General features: G+C 44.3%; 1 protein-coding gene across 1 annotated transcript in view; it reads left to right on the top strand.

Moving 5' to 3' along the window:
• mical3a (microtubule associated monooxygenase, calponin and LIM domain containing 3a) overlaps positions 1-18,351 on the top strand; it is a 385,628-nt gene that overhangs the window by 314,160 nt on the left and 53,117 nt on the right. The window contains exons 27-29 of the mRNA XM_048607801.1: positions 2,886-2,974; positions 3,916-5,947; positions 6,545-6,639. Of these exons, the coding sequence (XP_048463758.1) occupies positions 2,886-2,974; positions 3,916-5,947; positions 6,545-6,639 (2,216 nt within the window). The remainder of the gene's footprint in view (positions 1-2,885; positions 2,975-3,915; positions 5,948-6,544; positions 6,640-18,351) is intronic.

Below are 18,351 nucleotides of genomic sequence, written 5' to 3'. Positions count from 1 at the left end.
CTTGATGATCGGATAATAGGACTTGTTGTTTGAATTCCTGTTCCAAGTCACTCAAGATCTGCAGTATACTTAAACCAGAATGTAATCGTGGAGAATGGATTATTTAGTTGCAAAAGATTGAAGATTGGGTCCGGATTCCAAATAGTGCCTTTTACTTTTGTTATTTAGTAAAATGAAGTGTTTTCTACTAAACCTGACACTGGAATAGGTTCTGAAAGTTAAAATAGAAAAGGCAGCCAACAGTCCACAGGGCATCCAGCATTGATGGAGAGACAAAAACAGAATGAATATTTCAGACCAGAAATGTCTTCTCAAGATCTGAGGTGAGGATAAGGCATAAAACAAGGCTGTCTTCATCAACATGAACGAATCTTTTGTCTCAATAAATCATGAGGCTCTGCAATGTGCACCAGAGATTGGGATGCCCAAGAAACTTCATCCCACAAACAGGGACACACTGACCCTCAAGGTGTCTGGGACACACTGTCCCTCCTGCTCCATGTGTATGAAAATCGGTGGATCAGGATTCAGTCACATGAAGACCCTCAGCAGAAACTCCTCTGAAGGTGTGGTGGGAAATGACTGAGAAATGGAATCGCAAAAAGTTGAAAGAACATTGAGGCTCTTGTGAAGCAAGTTGAAGTTAAAGGAAGACATACCAGCAATATGAGTCTGGAAAATTGCCATGTTATCACAGAGTCAGAGAACCTACAAGAATAGAATTCTGAGCTGAAGCAGGGTGTGAGGAAACGTTGTGTCAGTATGGCTATGGGAGTTGTTGGGCTCATGGGAGAAATTGGTTGACAGCCCAGTCCCAGAAATCGATACAGTAGTCCAGGAAGGAAAGGGAAAAGTCAGAAATGGAACAGGTGAAGTTGAGAGAAGATTGGAAATTGAAAATATAGTTGATAAAATGTTGTGATTCAGAATGAAAGTTAGAAAAAAGTTGTTAAAGAACTAGAAAAAGAGGGGAGGGTATGGGCCTGAGTAGGATTCATGCAAGACATGACTAGCAAATATTTAATGGGCTGAAAGGCCTTCTTCTGTGCTGAAACCAATTTATGATATCCCACATAAAGCAAGGCATAACTGGAGGTGATAACACCTACCAACAGTTACTTCAGACAGTATCACCAAATGAAAGACTATTTCTGTTTGTCTCTCCACCGATGTTTCTTATTTCCAGAATGTTTTTAATGTTATTTCAGATTTCCAGGATCGGGCTATTTTGTTTCTATGATAGACTTGGGTAGGGTGCTAAGAGCTTCACCTGTGAAGCTGCCCTTGTGCATGTGAAGAAGTCAGATATTTTAGGGATCTTATCAACTCCACAATGTTCTTGTAAGAATTTATTAAAACTGGCTGGTATTTCAAACTGCTTTTCAGTCACATCCAGATGCTCCAATTTCTTATCAAGCCCATTCAGGAGAGAGTGTCAGAACCCTCCGAAATATCAATAAGTCCCTCAAATCTCAGCAGACTACTCCCCAATCACTTCAAACCCTTTGAAGCTCACCAAAATTTTCCACATTCTCTTTGACACCTGAAAGTTCAGAATACTTTATGAATGGGAAATCATGTCTGACTGATTCATTAAGAGTTTGTTGAAGAAGTTTCAACTCGAGTGGATCGGTAGATATGTCGTATTTGGACTTCCAAAAGGTATTCAACAAAAGTACCTCACAAAAGGTTAAATCATAAGAGCCATTGGTGTTGGAGGTTAGATATTAGTGTAGATAGAGAATTGGTTAATGGACAGGAAACAACAAGAAGGATACAAACAGCTTACACAGAGATATTGATATGTGAAGTAAGTGGGCAAAAAGTTGGCAAATGGAGTATAATGTGGGAAAATATGAAGTTGTTCGTTTTGGAAGGGAGATCAAAGTATTATTTAAATGAAGAAAAACTGCAGAAAGCTGCAACACAAAAGGACTTGAAGGTACTTGTATGTGAAACACAGAAAGCTAGCGCACAGATGCAGCAGGATAATCAGGAATGCTAATGGAATATTAGCCCTGATTTCAACAGGTTGGTGTATAAGAATACAGAATTCTTACTGTAAGTGTACAAGGTGCTGGTGAGACCACATCTGGAGTACTACGAGCAGTTTTCATCCCCTCATGTAAGGAAAGGTATCATTTGATTGAATGCATTTCAGACAAGGTTCACTAGGATGATCCCTGCTATGGGGAGAATGTCTTAAGAACAAAGGCTAAACAGGTTGGGACTCTACTCACTGGAGTATAAAAGAATGAGAGGTGATCTCATTGAAACATATAGGATTCTTAAGGGGCTTGACTGGGTCAATGCTGAGAGACGGTTCACCTCATCTGAATGTCTAGAACCAGAGGGCATAGTCTCAGAATAAAGGAGTGTCAATTTAAGACTGTGATGAGGAGGAATTTCTTCTTTGAGGGTTGAGTGTCTTCGGAACTGTTCGCCTTAGAGAGCTGTGGTGGCAGAGTACTCGTGTATATTTAACATGGAGATAGATGGATTCTTGTTCAATAGGGGAATCAAGCGTAACGGGGAAAGGACAGGATATTGAACGTGAGGAATGTCAGATCAGCCATGATCCTATTGAATGGCGGAACAGGGTCGAAGGCAGAACAGGGTTGAGGGGCCAAATGGCCTACTCCTGTTCCTTTTTCTTATGGTCTTCGCTGAAATCTCAGCAATCTCTAATATCTCACCAAATCCATCCACAATCTCTGCAGGTTTATGCAAGACTTTATCAGTCTCCTCTGAAATTTCAATACCCACTGTGATCTCATTAAAACCCTGCAAGGTCTCTTGAAGCTCCTCTGGACATGTCCTCAGAGTTCACTGAATCCCTTAAAAGTTCCAATTTCAATCTAAGTTGATGTGTCTGATATTTACAGGTGGATTCAAACCAGCACAGGGAGTGCACTCAGTGAGCAGGTTGGATCTTCAATTATTGTCTGACAGGACACAGAAAAGCCAGCCTGAGGTACGATGAACAGATCCAGATTCACCCTTTCCCTTCCAAACTGGCCTGGCTACTCTGAATCTTTATATACTTATCCTTCAATAGTCTGTGCCTCAGCTCTGAACCCAACAGTGAGCAGGGGACATTTTGAGAGGTAAAACGCATTCTAAAATAAGACTGAGTGTCAGAACCAGTGTTATCCCTGTCCTGGGAGTGTTTGATGGGAACAGTGTAGAGGGAGTTTGATGTTGGTTTATTAGAGTACAGGGGGGTTTACTTTGACTTTACTTTCAATTTGAAAGAGTAGAGAATTTTTGTTTTCTGTCTAACTCCATGCTATACCTGTCTTGGTAGTGTTTGGTGGGTGCAGTATCGAGGAAGCTTTACTCTGTATCTAACTGGAGAAAGCTTTACTTTCCGTTTAAAAGAGTAAAAGGAGAGAGTAGAAGAAGCTTTATTCTGCACCTAACCCCATGCTGTCACTGCCCTGGGAATGTTTGATAGTAACAGTATCAAGGAAGTTTTACTCTGTATCTAACTCCATGCTATCCCTGTCCTGGGAGTGTTTGATGGGGACAGCGCAGACAGAGCTTTACTTTGCATTTAAAAAAGTAACAGGAGCTTTACTTTGTATCTAACCCCATGCTGTTCCTGTACTAGGAGTGTTTGATGGGAACAGTGTAGAGGAAGCAGAAACCTGTATCTAACCTAATTCTACACCTTTGTTGGGAATATATGTTGCAGATAATGTAGAGGGAGCTTTTCTCTGCGTCTAACCCCATGCTGTCCATGTCCTGAGAGCATTTGATCGGGAAAGTGTAGACAGAACTTTGCTTACAGTTTAAAAGAGTAAGGTTTACTCTGTAGCCTGTGCACCTGTTGGTGTATTATGACTGTGACTGTATGTACATAGTTGTCCTGTGTATTTCTGATTGAAATGCTTGTTCTCTTCACCCCTTCAGCAGCAGCTTGACCTCCAGTCTCCCAGGGGTCCCTTTGTGACGCCACTCGACTCTGAAAGGAGAATGACATCATCGCAGGAAGTGAGCACCCCCCTGTCTGACCACCCTCCTGTCCAATCACAACCTCTATGCTACCCAGAAACTCCATCATCTTGTTCGCCAGTGAAATCTCAGCCCACTGTTTCTTCTCTGGCACAGAGCTCTGGCACTGCCCCATCCCCTCGTACCCCTCTAGTACGGAGCCCTGGCACTGCCCCACCTCATCCTACCCCTCAGGCACAGAGTCCAGGCAGTGGGCCATCCCCTCATACCCCCCTGGCACAGAACCCTGGCACTACCCCATCCCATCCTTGTCCTCTGGCACAGAGCCCCAGCAGTGCCCCATCCCCTGTTGTCTCTCTGCCACAGAGCCCCAGCAGTGCCCCATCCCCTGTTATCTCTCTGCCACAGAGCCCTGGTACTGCCCCATCAGTTATCTGCTGCCAACCACTAACCTGTTCCGAAGTAACAATTTCCATTAAAGCTCAGTCACCAGTGAAAACTCAGCCCGTGTGCAGTATCCTCACATCCACCCCACTCATCACCCTTAGCACAGAGTCCCACAACAAGGTGACAGAAAGACTGGCTGACCTGGGTGGAGACAAGCTCTCCCGAAAGGACCCTGTTGATGAGTTCTGGCTGAGGAGTATGGAACTCAGGAGGAATTTGGGGGTCAGCCCTGTGGACCGAACCAGTGGATCTGAAACCAGTTTCACCCTATCCACCACTGGGTCAGCCTCTCCTCAATCTTTCACACCAGACGAGATGTTTGAGGAGCATAGGAGCCACACAGCAAGTCCACCACTAGCCTCTCGTACATCCAGCATATCGGGTATGGAGGAACAGCCCCTGGCATCTGTCACCCCAAGCCCCTCTACTGGGCTAGATCCCAAGAGTTCAGATGGTGCTCAGCACGATTTGAGCAGCACCTCTGGGCTTGGTCTGAACGGAAGCTTGAGCAACACCAGGACAGCAGCCAGTGTGAGCCTGAACAACTCGGACAGTATGTTAACTCCACCATCTAGCCCACCTCCTCCACCTCCTGCTGGTGAGGAGCCCGCAACCCTCCGACGGAGGAAGATCCGGGAGAGGAGGGCGAGTGGGACCGAGAGCAGCCCTGCATTGGTCAGTAGTGAGCAACTAGGGCCAGCTCATGACACAGCAGGAGGCAGTCAGCCTGACAGTATGAGGAAGTCCCTTGCGGACAGCATTGATGAGATTCCCTTCGCTGATGACGTAGAAGATACGTACGATGACCGGACACCCGATACCAGCATCCATGAACAATTCTATACACCCCCAAGCAGCCAGCCCAAACAGGAGAAAGTCTCTCCATTGCACTTAGCCCAGGCTGCAGTCTCAAAGCTAACAACTCCTAAACAGAGACTCTTGACATACATCACACCAGAGGCCAAAGAGATAGCCAAGGAAAGAATGAGGGCTCGAGAGAGGTCTGTAAAGAGCCAGGTGCTCCGGGATGCTATGGAGAAGCAGCTGAGGAAGATGAGAGACATGGAAATGAGTGAAGACTCCCCTGGCCAGGCAAGGATTGGGCCAAGACAGGCAAGAGCTCAGGAGGCAGCCTGGCCTGACACCACCTTCCCCTCGAGCATCAGGTTAACTAATGGTCACAAGCAGGAGATGCTGGGAGACAGGTTCCTGAGCCCCACGGCCATTCAGGAGTCCATTGTTGAAGGTTCTGGCGCCTCCTCAGAGGACTCCGCTGGTAAAATCAAGAAGAGGGCTTCTTTATTTTCACCACGAAAGAGCAAAAAGGAGAAGAAATCAAAGAGCGACAGTAGGCAGTCTCAGAAGGCAAGCGGCCCAGCCGAGGATCTTCCCAAACCCAAATCTCTCTGGAAATCGGTCTTCTCCAGTTACAGGAAGGACAGGAAGAAGAAGGAGGAGACACCGTGTTCCAGTACACCGTCCAGCAGCAACACCATTGATTCCAGCAGCAAACACTCAAGGAATATCCTCCACACAGCAGCAGGTAAGAAGCATCCGCATGGCAGTACACAAAGAGCCCACTGATCCCCACTGACTTCACCCCTCACTGACCCCACCCCCGACCCTGCCTCCACTTACCCTGTCCCTATTGACCCGCACTGACCCCACTCCCCCCAATGACTCCAACTGAAGCGCCTTCACTGGTCCCTCACTGACCACCCCCCCCCTTCCCCCACAACTGTCTCCCCACCAACCCCAACTAACAGACACTGATGCCCCCACTGACTCCAACTGCGCCCGCACTGACTCCCACTTACCTCCCTATTGACTCCCCATCAGCTCCCAACTCACTGACACTGACCACCCCGGCTGACTCCTATTGATGGCCCCACTGATCACCACTGACACCCCTAACTGATCTCCACTGACTCCCCCCACTGACTACCACTGACACCCCACTGATTCCACCCCTCCCACTGACTCCTGCTGACCCCCCCGACTCCCACTGATCCCCACTGACACCACCTACCCAACCAGCCACACTGACCCAATCCCACACATTGACCAGGAATGACCCTCAGTCCAAGCTAACTATCAGCCCAGACTGACCCTCTGATGTTTCTGTCGTTTTCGGTTGCAGGACTCCAGCTTGGGCAGCACCTGAGCTTATCAGAAGATTCAGACTTGTCAAGCGATGATGTATTGGAGAGGAATTCCCAGTGGTCAAGGCGAGAGGTATCCTTTGTGTGTGTGTGTCTGCCTGCATGTCTGAATATGTGTGGGTGTGTACGCAAATGCTGACCCAGGTCTAACTGGTCTTTGTATGGACTGACCTTGGTGCTGGCCAGTGCTGGGCTCGTCATCAGTGCTGGACTGATCCTGAGCTGGGCCAGGCTAGTCAGTATTGTATAAATCATAGTCCAGTAAATGCTGATCAAGCATTGGAATGATTTGGACCTCTGGATCAGGTTTAGGATTGGAATCAGGTTGAGAATCAGGATTATGCTCCACATAAGGTTCAGGATTGGGTGGCGTTTTAATCTTTTTTTTAAACTAACATATTTTTCTAAACAAGCTGTTCAGAGATGTTATTACACACCTGTGGAGCAGGTGGGCCTTGAACCTAGTACTATCAGTTCAGGGATAGGGACAATTTCTCTGTGCCACAGGAGGGCCCTCGAGTTCCTTTTTAGGTTCAGAATCGGATTCAGATGGGTATTGGGGAACAGGGAACGGTTCACTCAAATTTTAAGGAACAGGAGAATGTGTACTGGGGAACAGGAGAAAGTGTGCTGGCTAGTGGGGAACAGGACAGAGTTTATTGGGATAGTGGAGAATAGGAGACAGTGTACAGGTGTAGTAGTGAACAGGAGACAGTGTGCTGGGGTACTGGGGAACAGGAGAAAGTGTACTGGTGCATTGGGGAATACGAGAAAGTCTACAGGTGTGTTAACGAATGGGAGACAGTGTACTGGTGTGTTGGGGAACGGGAGACGGTGTACCGGGTGTTGGGGAAGGGGAGACCATGTCCTGAGGCAGTAGGGAACGGGAGACAGTACACTGGGGTTTTGGGGAACGGGAGACAATGCTCTGGGGTACTGGTGTTATGGAAGGGGAGGCCGAACCTCTCTGATAATTAAAATTGAAGCACAAGGTCCCATTCTGTATAAGTCTCTAAGCTTAGAAAAGCACTTTAACTCTTAAAGAAGCCATACACTCTTCTCCCTTATCATTTTTAAACAAGCAAATTCCACCTTCCTATCTTCCAATTCATGATTACTCTACACAACGTAGTAACACCTCCCCTTTAAGAAAATTATGAAAAGATGGCTTTTTTTTTTAAATTCTTAACACCATTATAATGACATAAATAGATCAGTAATCTAACGTTACAGCTTTCATACTAATTCTGCATACATATCTAACATTGGAACGTACCAGTTCTATCTTATCTACATATTTTCTTTTAAACGTGCAATAACGCATCTGCAATAACATTTTCATGACCCACAACATGTACAATCAATGAAATAGTCTGGTATTCTTGTCCTTAAATCTTTCCAAGAAGATGCGAGTTTGTGGTCTATATACAAAACAGCTCCAAAGTGTTGTAACATAAACATTAAAATGTTGTAAGGCTAGTACCAAACTCAATAACTCTTTTTCAATGGTGGAGTATTTTTTCTGGTGAGTTTCTTTGAAACATAACTGATTGGCCTTTCAATTCCACCATCATCCTCCTGCAACAACATAGCTCCAACCCCTACATCGCTGGCGTCAATAGCGACTTTAAAGGGTTTCAAGAAATTTGGTGTGGCTAAAACTGGTGCAGTGGTTAACACGGCTTTTAAATTCTCAAATGCCCCTTGGCATTATTCTGTCTACTGAAATTTTTCGTTCTTCTTTAGCAAATCCATCAGCAGAGCCACCATACCACTAAGGTTTGGTACATGCTTCCAGTAGAATCTGCTCAGTCCCAAAAATCGAAGCACCTCTTTCTTCAAGGATGGTCTTGGAAATTTCTTAATAAAACTGAAAGAACTGTGAATGCTGTAAGTCAGGAACAAAAACAAAGTTGCTGGAAAAGCTCAGCAGGTCTGGCAGCATCTGTGAAGGTAAAAACAGAGTTAACGTTTCGGGTCCGGTGACCCTTCCTCAGAACCCAAATTCCTTAATGGTCTTCGTTTTCACATTCCTCGCCGTCATCCTCCTATGTCTGAAATTGTGTCCTCGGAACGTCACTTCTACCTTCGCAAATTCAGTTTTCACTAAATTTATAACCAGTTTTGTCTCCCATAGACTGTCAAACAGCTCTGCCAAATGCACTAGGTGATCTTTCCATGAATAGCTAAAGATCACTAAGTCATCTATATAGATGGCACAATTAGTCAATCCTGGCACAACTTTGTTCATAAGTCTTTGAAATGTGGCTGTTGCATTCTTCATTCCAAAGGGCATTACGTTAAATTGATATAGCCTATTTGGAGTTACAAATGCAGAAACTTCTTTCGCACTCTCTAACAAAGGTAACCACGAAGTAAGTCTAACTTTGTGATATAAGCAGCTTGTCCAACTTTTTCTGCACAGTCCACCAGCTTTGCAATTGGGTATGAGTCCAATTTATTTATGGCATTGGCCTTCAAGTAATCCACTCAGAATCGTTGAGTACCATCAGGTTTGGGAACCAACATGATCAGCGAACTTCAATCACTTTCAAGACAACAAGGTGCAGGGCTGGATGAACACAGCAGGCCAAGCAGCATCATAGGAGCAGAGAGGCTGACGTTTCGGGCCTAGACCCTTCATCAGAAAAGCTAAGTTGGCTCGATAATGTATTCTTGGAACATCGCTTCCACTTCAAAAGAACAAAAGAGAAGTACAGCACAGGAACAAGCCCTTTGGCCCTCCAAGCCTGTGCTAATCAACATGCTGTGACTAAACTAAAAAACAAACTTTCTGCCCTTATTTGGTCAGTATCCCTCTATTCCCTCCCTATTCTTGTCACCATCCAGATGCCTCTTAAATATTGCCAACATGCCTGCACCCACTACCCCTTCTGGCAGTATGTTCCATTGTCCTGCCACTCTCTGCATGACAAACTTCCCTCGCACATCTCCCTTAAACTTTCCCCCTCTCACCTTGAACCTGTGACACCTTGTAATTGAAACTATGACCCTGGAGAAAGCCTCTGAGTATCCACCCTATCTATGCCTTTCATAATTTTGTAGACCTCTATTAGGGCTCCTCTCAGCCATTGTCTTCCTAGTGAAAACAATCCTAGTCTTTTTATCCTTTCCTCATAGCCAGTGCCCTCAAGACCGGGCAACATCCTGGTGAACCTTCTCTTCACTCTCTCCAAAGCTTTCACGTCCTTCTGATAGTGTGGTAACCAAAACTGCATACACTTCCTTCTGTACCTGCACAGCTTTGAGAAGATTAAGCCAATAGAAGTGTTGTTTTAACAGAACAGCATTCTGTACTTCAATGTCATGTACTATAATATTAGTGCTCCCCATTCTGTTCCTACATATGTCTTCATATTGCTGCACCAACACTTGCAATTCAGTTCTCTGTTCCTGAGACAGATAGCTCACTATCCTAAAACATTCTCCAAGGACTTACTCATTATTTGACTTATTTTGAGGCACATCAAAATCCAAATCATTTCGATTTGGTTCCTCACTCTGAGGGGCAGTAATAATACCTGTTTCTCTGATTCCCTGTCTCTGCCATAGTAAGGTTTCAGCATATTCACATGACCTACCTGATAAAGTTCTTTCCTATCTGGCATCTTTACCAGATATTGCACCCAACTCAACTTCTCCTCAATCTGATAGGGCCCACAAAAACTTCCTTTGAAGGGGTCTCCTACCACTGGTAACAGCACCGATACTTTAGCCCCATGGGCAAATGTACAAATTTTAGATTTCTTATCTGCTCCTTGCTTCATTAGATGCTGTGCCACCTTCAGATGTTGTCAAGGTAATTCATCGACTCTGTTCAATCTTTCTGTCACCTCAGATACATAATCCAACTGTGAGATCTCTAACTTCAGATGTATCGATGTTTCCTTAATTAATTTTAAAGTCCTCCTTATTTCGTGTCCGAATATCAATTCAAATAGAGTAAACTGAGTCAATTCATTTGGGGCATCTCTAATGGCAAACAATATAAATGGGATACCTTTATCCCAATCATTTGGGTAATCCTAGCAATAAGCCGTCAGCATGGTCTTTAGGGTCTGATGCCACCTGTACAGTACACACTTGATTTAAAGTGTTGGATGCCTAAACCATCCATGACCACCTTAAATAGTTTGGCAGTAAAATTAGACTCTTAGTCTGACTGAATCTCTCCGAGTAAGCCATAATGGGTAAAGAACGCAAGCAACTCCTCCACAACCCTTTTTTGCCTTAACAATCCATAATGGATTTGCCTCTGGAAAACTGGTAGACACATACTTTATGGTTCATATACCGGTTCCTACTTTTGGTTTTAGGGAAAGCACCTACACAATCAATCATAAACCGCGTGAAAGGTTCTTCAAATGTGGGAATTGGCATCGAATTGCTGGTTTTATCATTGCCTGTGGCTTTCCTAGTACTTGACACATATGATAGGTATGGCAAAATTCAACCACATCTTTATGTAATCCAGGCCAATAGAAATTTTTTTTATCTTAGCCTGTGTCTTCCTCGCCCCTAGATGACCTCCTTCAGGTAATTCATGTACTACCTGCAATACTTCCTACCCGTATACTACAAGCCACACAATCTGATGCATTTCCGCCCATTTCTCCTCTGCACTAACCTACCACAGTCTCCATTTTCGCCTTAGAATTCCATCCTTAAGGTAATAACATTTGGGAATACATTCTGATTCCTTTTCCGGGTAAGCTTTATGATATAAACTTTTTATTGTCTCAAATTTTTGTTGTAATTCCAGTAATTATTCAGAACTAAACGCCTCTGCCTGATCCTCTACCTGTTCAGGTTTTTCCTTTATCATTTCATCAAACAGGGTGTCAGCTAATTGGACCTCAACTTCTTCAACTCTCTCTTTGGTTTTTCCTTTTTGCTGTAACTTACGGCTGTGGGATCTTGTTAACACAGAGTCCGGAAAAATTCCAGGGTATTTTTCTTTTAACTCTTCAGTTCCCTGGTTTTCCTTCGGCTTCTCCGCTAAAGGGGCTTCGCTCCCACCTTTGATCCTGCTAGGTCGTTTCCAAGAACAAACTGTATTCCTGGAATAGGCACTCTTTCAATCACTTCCACTTTCATTTCCCCAGTCTTGATTAGACTTTCCAACCTGATCTTACACACGGGAATGCTAAATCTGTCCATTTTTCCACAAGTTACCACTCTCTCAGGTAAAATTTCAGAAAGAGTGCAAATACTTTCATCTCTTATTATGAGAGTCTGCTTAGCTCCCATAATCTCTCAACATTTTAACTTTTTTACCTTCTCCCCCTGTTCTTCCTGAGTAGAAGTGGTGAAGTCTTTGTAGAGATCAGGCACCATCTCACTATCCAGCGCCTGACTAGAGTGTGCACTCTCCTGCAGCTCCTAGACTTCTTTTGGGATTTCCTTCACTACCTCAACTAATCCCACTGGTTTATCCTGTCTTACCACATCCTTTTTCCCAGTGCCTTTCTTAAACCACTGGCACTGTGATTTTACATGTCCCACTCCATTACAGTGAAAACACCTGAGGCCTTTCACCTTTTTTCACCCTCTTGGGTTTCTTTTTGCACCTATGTTAAACTGTTCACAGTGTGATCTACTTTTTTGTTTTTCATTGAAGGATCTCCCTTTTTCTCACTTTCTATTGTTGTGAAGTTGGTCTGTGTAAAATTATAAAATGGGGGGAAAGCCCTTTAAAAGATGGCGTTTTTTCAGTGCTTAGAGTTAAAATGGAGATCTGATCAGCAGCTGAAAGTGTAGGTGCACAGAGAGCGCCAAAATTGAAATCGAACAGCCAAGCAGCATTTTAGCAAGACACGTCTTTTCAAATTGAACCAATTAATTTAAACCAAGCCCTTAGATACTAAAGTCCTATCAAATTTAAATCTGATGGTTTTGACAACCTAGAACCAATTGGATTGTGAAGAAATTAATAGGTCATCAAGGGTATAAGATGAGGGCATTTGGAAAATTGGTGAGGTGAGGCAAGCTTCTCTGGGTGTTCCAGGTTTAATTATTAGAAGTGGTACTCTACTCCTGCCGTAGAGAAAGTAGGAACTGCTGATGCTGGAGAATCTGAGATAACATGGTGTAGAGCTGGATGAACACAGCAGGCCAAGCAGCATCAGAGGAGCAGGAAAGCTGACGTTTCGGGTCGAGACGCTTCTTGGCCTGCTGTGTTCATCCAGCTCTACACCGTGTCATCTCTACTTCTGCCGTAACGGATTTGGGGCTTGTGTTTCGATTTTAATTATCAGAAAAGTTCGACCTCCCCTTCCTAACACTATCCCTCATGGAATGAAATTGCTGTCAGAAGCTAAATTTCAATTTGTGCACTAATGTATATTCATCTGCCACTTCAGCTCTTCTCGCTGCTTGAACTTTCTGTTCCTCAACATGAGTTCTTATCATTTCTGGAAGTGAGTTTTTGAACTCCTCCAGCAGAATAATCGGTCGAAGATTCTCATATGCCTTTTCTACCTTTAATGCTCTCATCCATGTATCAAAGTTGCTATGTTTAATTCTTTCAAACTCAACATAAGCCTGACCCGGTTCCTTCATTATATTTCTGAACTGTTGTCACTCAAAATAGCCTGTTTTATGCCTTCATATTCTCCTGACACTTCCCATTGACAGCACTGCAAACACCTCACTAGCCCTGTCTACCAACTTGGTCTGAATTAACATTACCCACACAGTCTCTGGCCAATTCATCTGCCTAGCCAATTTCTCAAAGGAAATAAAAAAGGCTTCCATATCTTTTGCATTGAATTTTGGTATGCTTGGACATATTTGTATGTATCCCTACCAGGCTGTTGGCTACGATGAGTTTGCTCATCCTCACTTCTATCTTGTACTTTTCCTTCTGCCATTTGAAGTCTTTTTGCTTCTAGTTCCAACTTCACCTTTTCCAATGCGAACATTCTTTCTTTTTGTTTTTCCTCTGCTTGTAACCATAATTCACACTGTTTCAATTCCCTTTCGTTCACTAACTCCAATTGTCTTATTTGCAATTTAATTTTTTTTAGCTCCCCTGCACTTTCTTGTTTCTCTGGTGTACTTAAATGCTTCACTAACTCCTTTACAATTTCCATTTTCCTCTTGTCCCTAGTTAAACCCAATTCTAGCCTGTTTGCTGTTCTAAAAGTATATCCTTCCTCTGTTTTTTAAATTCTTGGAAAATTTGGTAAACATTTTCAAATCCCAGAACCTCATTAGCAATGTTAAGAGCCATTTCCCACACTTTTCAGTTAACCAACCACAAGTAACCAAAATAAAACAGACTTTTTTCACCTAAGTTTTATTTAAAGATGTAGGACACTAATCCCCAAGTCTGTTTAAATCTGTCCAAATCTGTTCAGATCCCGTACACGAACCGGCCAGATCCCGGACTTTGAGCCGCCAAGCTGTTAGGGAGAAGGGGAGGTCAAATGCCTCTGATAATTAAAATCGAAACACAAGCCCCCAATCTGTTATAGTGGGAGTAGAGGTCCCCTTCTAATAATTAAACCCAAAACATCCAGAAAAGCTCTCATCACCTAATCTGTTAAACTGTTACAGAGAAAGGGAGTTTAAATGAAAGAAATTCCTTGATATTCACTTTATAAGTAACAATTTATTTATTTAACTCCAACAGTGAACAAATTAACAGAATTACTAACAAACGGAACAATTTTGCCTTAACTACTAACTATTCCCTAATGGAACTAAAGTCTACTGGTATGCTATTCCAACAAACACAAGTTCTATTTATTTAAACTCAAGTAATGAGAAAATAAATTAAAACTTAGTCTCTCAAAGTCTACATGCCTTTCTTCTGCTATCCTCAAGTCATAAATGCCTTTCTTCCACCGATCAGGCTGTAAGAGATGTTTTCTCCGTAAAATCTTCTGTGAGGAGTCTTAGCTCAAAGTGCAGTGGTACCTTTTATGGATAAGATGGTGCTTGCTTAGAGTGCCTGGCAATTTCTTGTGAGAGCTAAATGCTTATTTCCCAGATGGCAGTTCATTCTCATACTGATTTTCAAAAACCCTCTCCTTATATACCTTGGGTGATATATCAATTTTTTTACAATAGCATTGGTCTGAGGTTGTCAAAACCATCAGATTTAAATTCAATTGGCTTTCAGTTGCCAAGTGCTTGGTTTAAAACAGTTGGCTGATTCCAGACAGTTGCCAAAACATCAAAACAAGCCTAAGGTTTCTAATCACACAGCCAATTGATATATGTTTCAATTTCAGAATTGGCTGTATGCCTTCAGCTACATACAGACACATTCTTTTCTGTACAAATCTCTATGCTTGGAAAAGCACTTTACCTCTGAAGGGAACCATGCACTCTTCTTCCTTGTCATTATTTTTACAAACAAATTCTAGCTTCCTGCCTTCCGATTCATGATTACTGTACACAACTTTGCAACACTGATTTTAGGGAACAGGAAGCAGTGTACTGGTGCATTAGTAAACAGGAGACAGTGTAATAGGGTAATGCGCAACAGGATACCGTGTAGTATGGTTTTCGGGAACAGGAGGCAGAGTATTGGGGTATTGAGGAACAAGAGACACTGTACTGGGTGTTTGGGAAATGGGAGACAATGAACTGGGTGTTTGGGGAATGGGAGGCAGTGTACTGGGTTACTGGGGAACAGGAGACAGTGTACAAGGGTATTGGGCAACAGGAGTCTGTATACAGGGATATTGGGCAACAGGTGTAAGTAGGGAGGGATATTGGGCAGCAGGTATCCGTGTACAGGGGTATTGCGCAACAGGAAACAGTGTACATGGGTATTGGGGAACAGGAGACAGTGTACATGGTTATCTGGCACAGGAGTCGGTGTACATGGTTATTGCGAACAGGAGACAGTGTACGTGGTTATTGGGAACAGGAGACAGTGTACGTGGCTATTGGGAACAGGAGACAGTGTACTGGGATGTTAGGCAACAGGAGAAAGTGTACAGGGTATCGGATAACAGGAGACTGTATACTGGGGTATTGGGGAACAACAGACCTGTGTACTGGGGTTGGGGGGAACAGGAGTCAGTGTACATGGGTATCAGGCAACAGAAGCCAGTGTATAGGGGTATTAGGCAACAGGTGTCAGTGTACAGAGGTATTGGGCAACCGGAGAATGTCTACTGGGGTATCGGGGAATAGAAGACAGTGCACAGGGGTATTGGGGATCAGGAGTCAGTGTAGTGGGGGATCAGGGAATGGAAGACCGTGTACAGGAGTATCAGGGAACAGGAGACAGTGTACTGCGGTATTGTGGAGTCAGGGGAAAGGAAACAGTGTACTGGGGTATCTGGAAAAGGGAGACAGTATACTGGAGATTCGGGGAACACGAGACAATGTACTGGGGAATTGTGGTGTCAGGGCACAGGAGACAGTGTACTGGGGAATTGGGGAACAGGAGACAGTGTCCAGGTGTATTGGGAACAGGAGTCAGTGTACTGGGATATTGGGGAACAGGAGTCAGTAGACTGGGATATTGGGCAATAGGAGAATGTGAACTGGGGGATCGGGGAATGGAAGACAGTGTACGGGTGTATCAGGAAACAGGAGAAAATGTGCAGGGGTATCGGGGAACAGGAGACAATGTACTACGGCATTGGGTAAAAACCGAAAGAACTGCAGATGCTGTAAATCAGGAACAAAAACAGAAGTTGCTGGAAAAGCTGAACAGGTGTGTTCTGAGGTAGGGTCACTGGACCTGAAACGTTAACTCTGATTTTTTTCTTCATGGATGTTGCCAGACGTACTGAGTTTTTCCAGCAAATTCTGTTTTTGTACAGGGGTATTGGGAACAGGAGACAGTGTACAGGTGTATCAGGAACAGGAGACAGTGTCCAGGGGTATTGGGTTAATGGAGAGAGTGTACTGATGTGTTGGGTAACAGCAGACAGTGTACTGGTGTGTTGGGGATCAGGAGTCAGTATATTGAGATATTGGGGAACCAGAGTCAGCGTACTGGGATGTTGGGGAACAGGAGTCAGTAGTGGGACATTGGGCAATAGGAGAATGTGAACTGGGGGATCGGGGAATGGAAGACAGTGTACAGGGTATGGGGAAGCAGGAGAAAGTGTACAGGGGTATCAGGGAACAGGAGACAGTGGACTGCAGCATTGGGTAAAAACCAAAAGAACTGTGGATGCTGTAAATCATGAATAAAAACAGAAGTTGTTGGAAAAGCTCAGCTGGTGTGTTCTGAGGAAGGGTCGCTGGACCCGAAACATTAACTCTGATTTTTTCTTCATAGATGCTGCCAGACCTACTGAGCTTTCCCAGCAACTTCTGTTTTTGTACAGGGGTATTGGGAACAGGAGACAGTGTATTGGAGATTCGGGGAACAGGAGACAGTGTACTGGGGTTTTGGAAACAGGAGACAGTGTACTGGGGATTTGGGGAACAGGAGATAGTATTGGAGTATTGGGGAACAGCAGACAGTGCACTGGTGTGTTAGGGAACAGGAGACAGTGTACTGGGGAATCAGGCAACAGAAGACAGCAAACCGGAGTATTGGGGAACAGAGATGGCCTACAGGGATATCGGGGAAATGGAGACAACGTACATGGTATTGGGGAACCAGACACAGTGTACTGGAGTATCGAGGAACACAAGACAGTGTATTGGAACATTGGGGAACAGGAGTCAGTGTACTGAGGAATCAGGGTACAGGAGTCAGTGTACCGGGGTATCGGGGAACAGGAGTCAGTGTCCCGGGATATTGAGGAATAGGAGGCGGTGTACTTGGGTGTCGGGAATGGGAGCTGGTGTACTGGGTTGTCGGGGACAGGAGACAGTGTACGGGGAACGGGAAACGGCATACTGGGGTATCGGGGAACTGGAGAGGTCATACTGAGATATTGGGGAACAGGAGTGAGTGTACTGGAATATTGGGGCACAAGGTCAGTGGACTGGGATATAGAACATAGAACATTACAGCGCAATACAGGCCCTTCGGCCCTCGATGTTGCGCCGACCTGTGAAACCAATCTGAAGCCCATCTAACCTAAACTATTCCATTATCATCCATATGTTTATCCAATGACCATTTAAATGCCCTTAAAGTGGGCGAGTCTACTATTTTTGCAGGCAGGGCATTCCACGCCCTAACTACTCTCTGAGGAAAGAACCTACCTCTGACATCTGTCCTATATCTATCACCCCTCAATTTAAAGCTATGTCCCCTCGTGCTAGCCGTCACCATCCGAGGAAAAAGGCTCCCACTGTCCACCCTATCTAATCCTCTGATCATCTTGTATGTCTCTATCAAGTCACCTCTTAACCTTCTTCTCTCTAACGAAAACAGCCTCAAAACCCTCAGCCTTTCCTCATAAGACCTTCCCTCCATACCAGGCAACATCCTGGTAAATCTCTTCTGCACCCTTTCCAATGCTTCCACATCCTTCCTATAATGCGGTGACCAGAACTGTACGCAATACTCCAAGTGCAGCCGCACCAGAGTTTTGTACAGCTGCAACATGACCTCATGGCTCCGAAACTCAATCCCTCTACCAATAAAACCTAACATACTGTACGCCTTCTTAACAACGCTATCAACCTGGGTGGCAACTTTCAGTGATCTATGCACGTGGACACCGAGATCTCTCTGCTCATTCACACTACCAAGAATCTTACCATTAGCCCAGTACTCTGTATTCCTGTTACTCCTTCCAAAGTGAATCACCTCACACTTTTCCGCATTAAACTCCATTTGCCACCTCTCAGCCCAGCTCTGCAGCTTATCTATGTCCCTCTGTAACCT

The sequence above is a fragment of the Rhincodon typus genome, chromosome 18, assembly GCF_021869965.1.
Source record: "Rhincodon typus isolate 14 chromosome 18, sRhiTyp1.1, whole genome shotgun sequence".
Classification (NCBI taxonomy): Eukaryota; Metazoa; Chordata; class Chondrichthyes; order Orectolobiformes; family Rhincodontidae; genus Rhincodon; species Rhincodon typus.
This window is presented reverse-complemented; position numbering and strand designations above follow the sequence as displayed.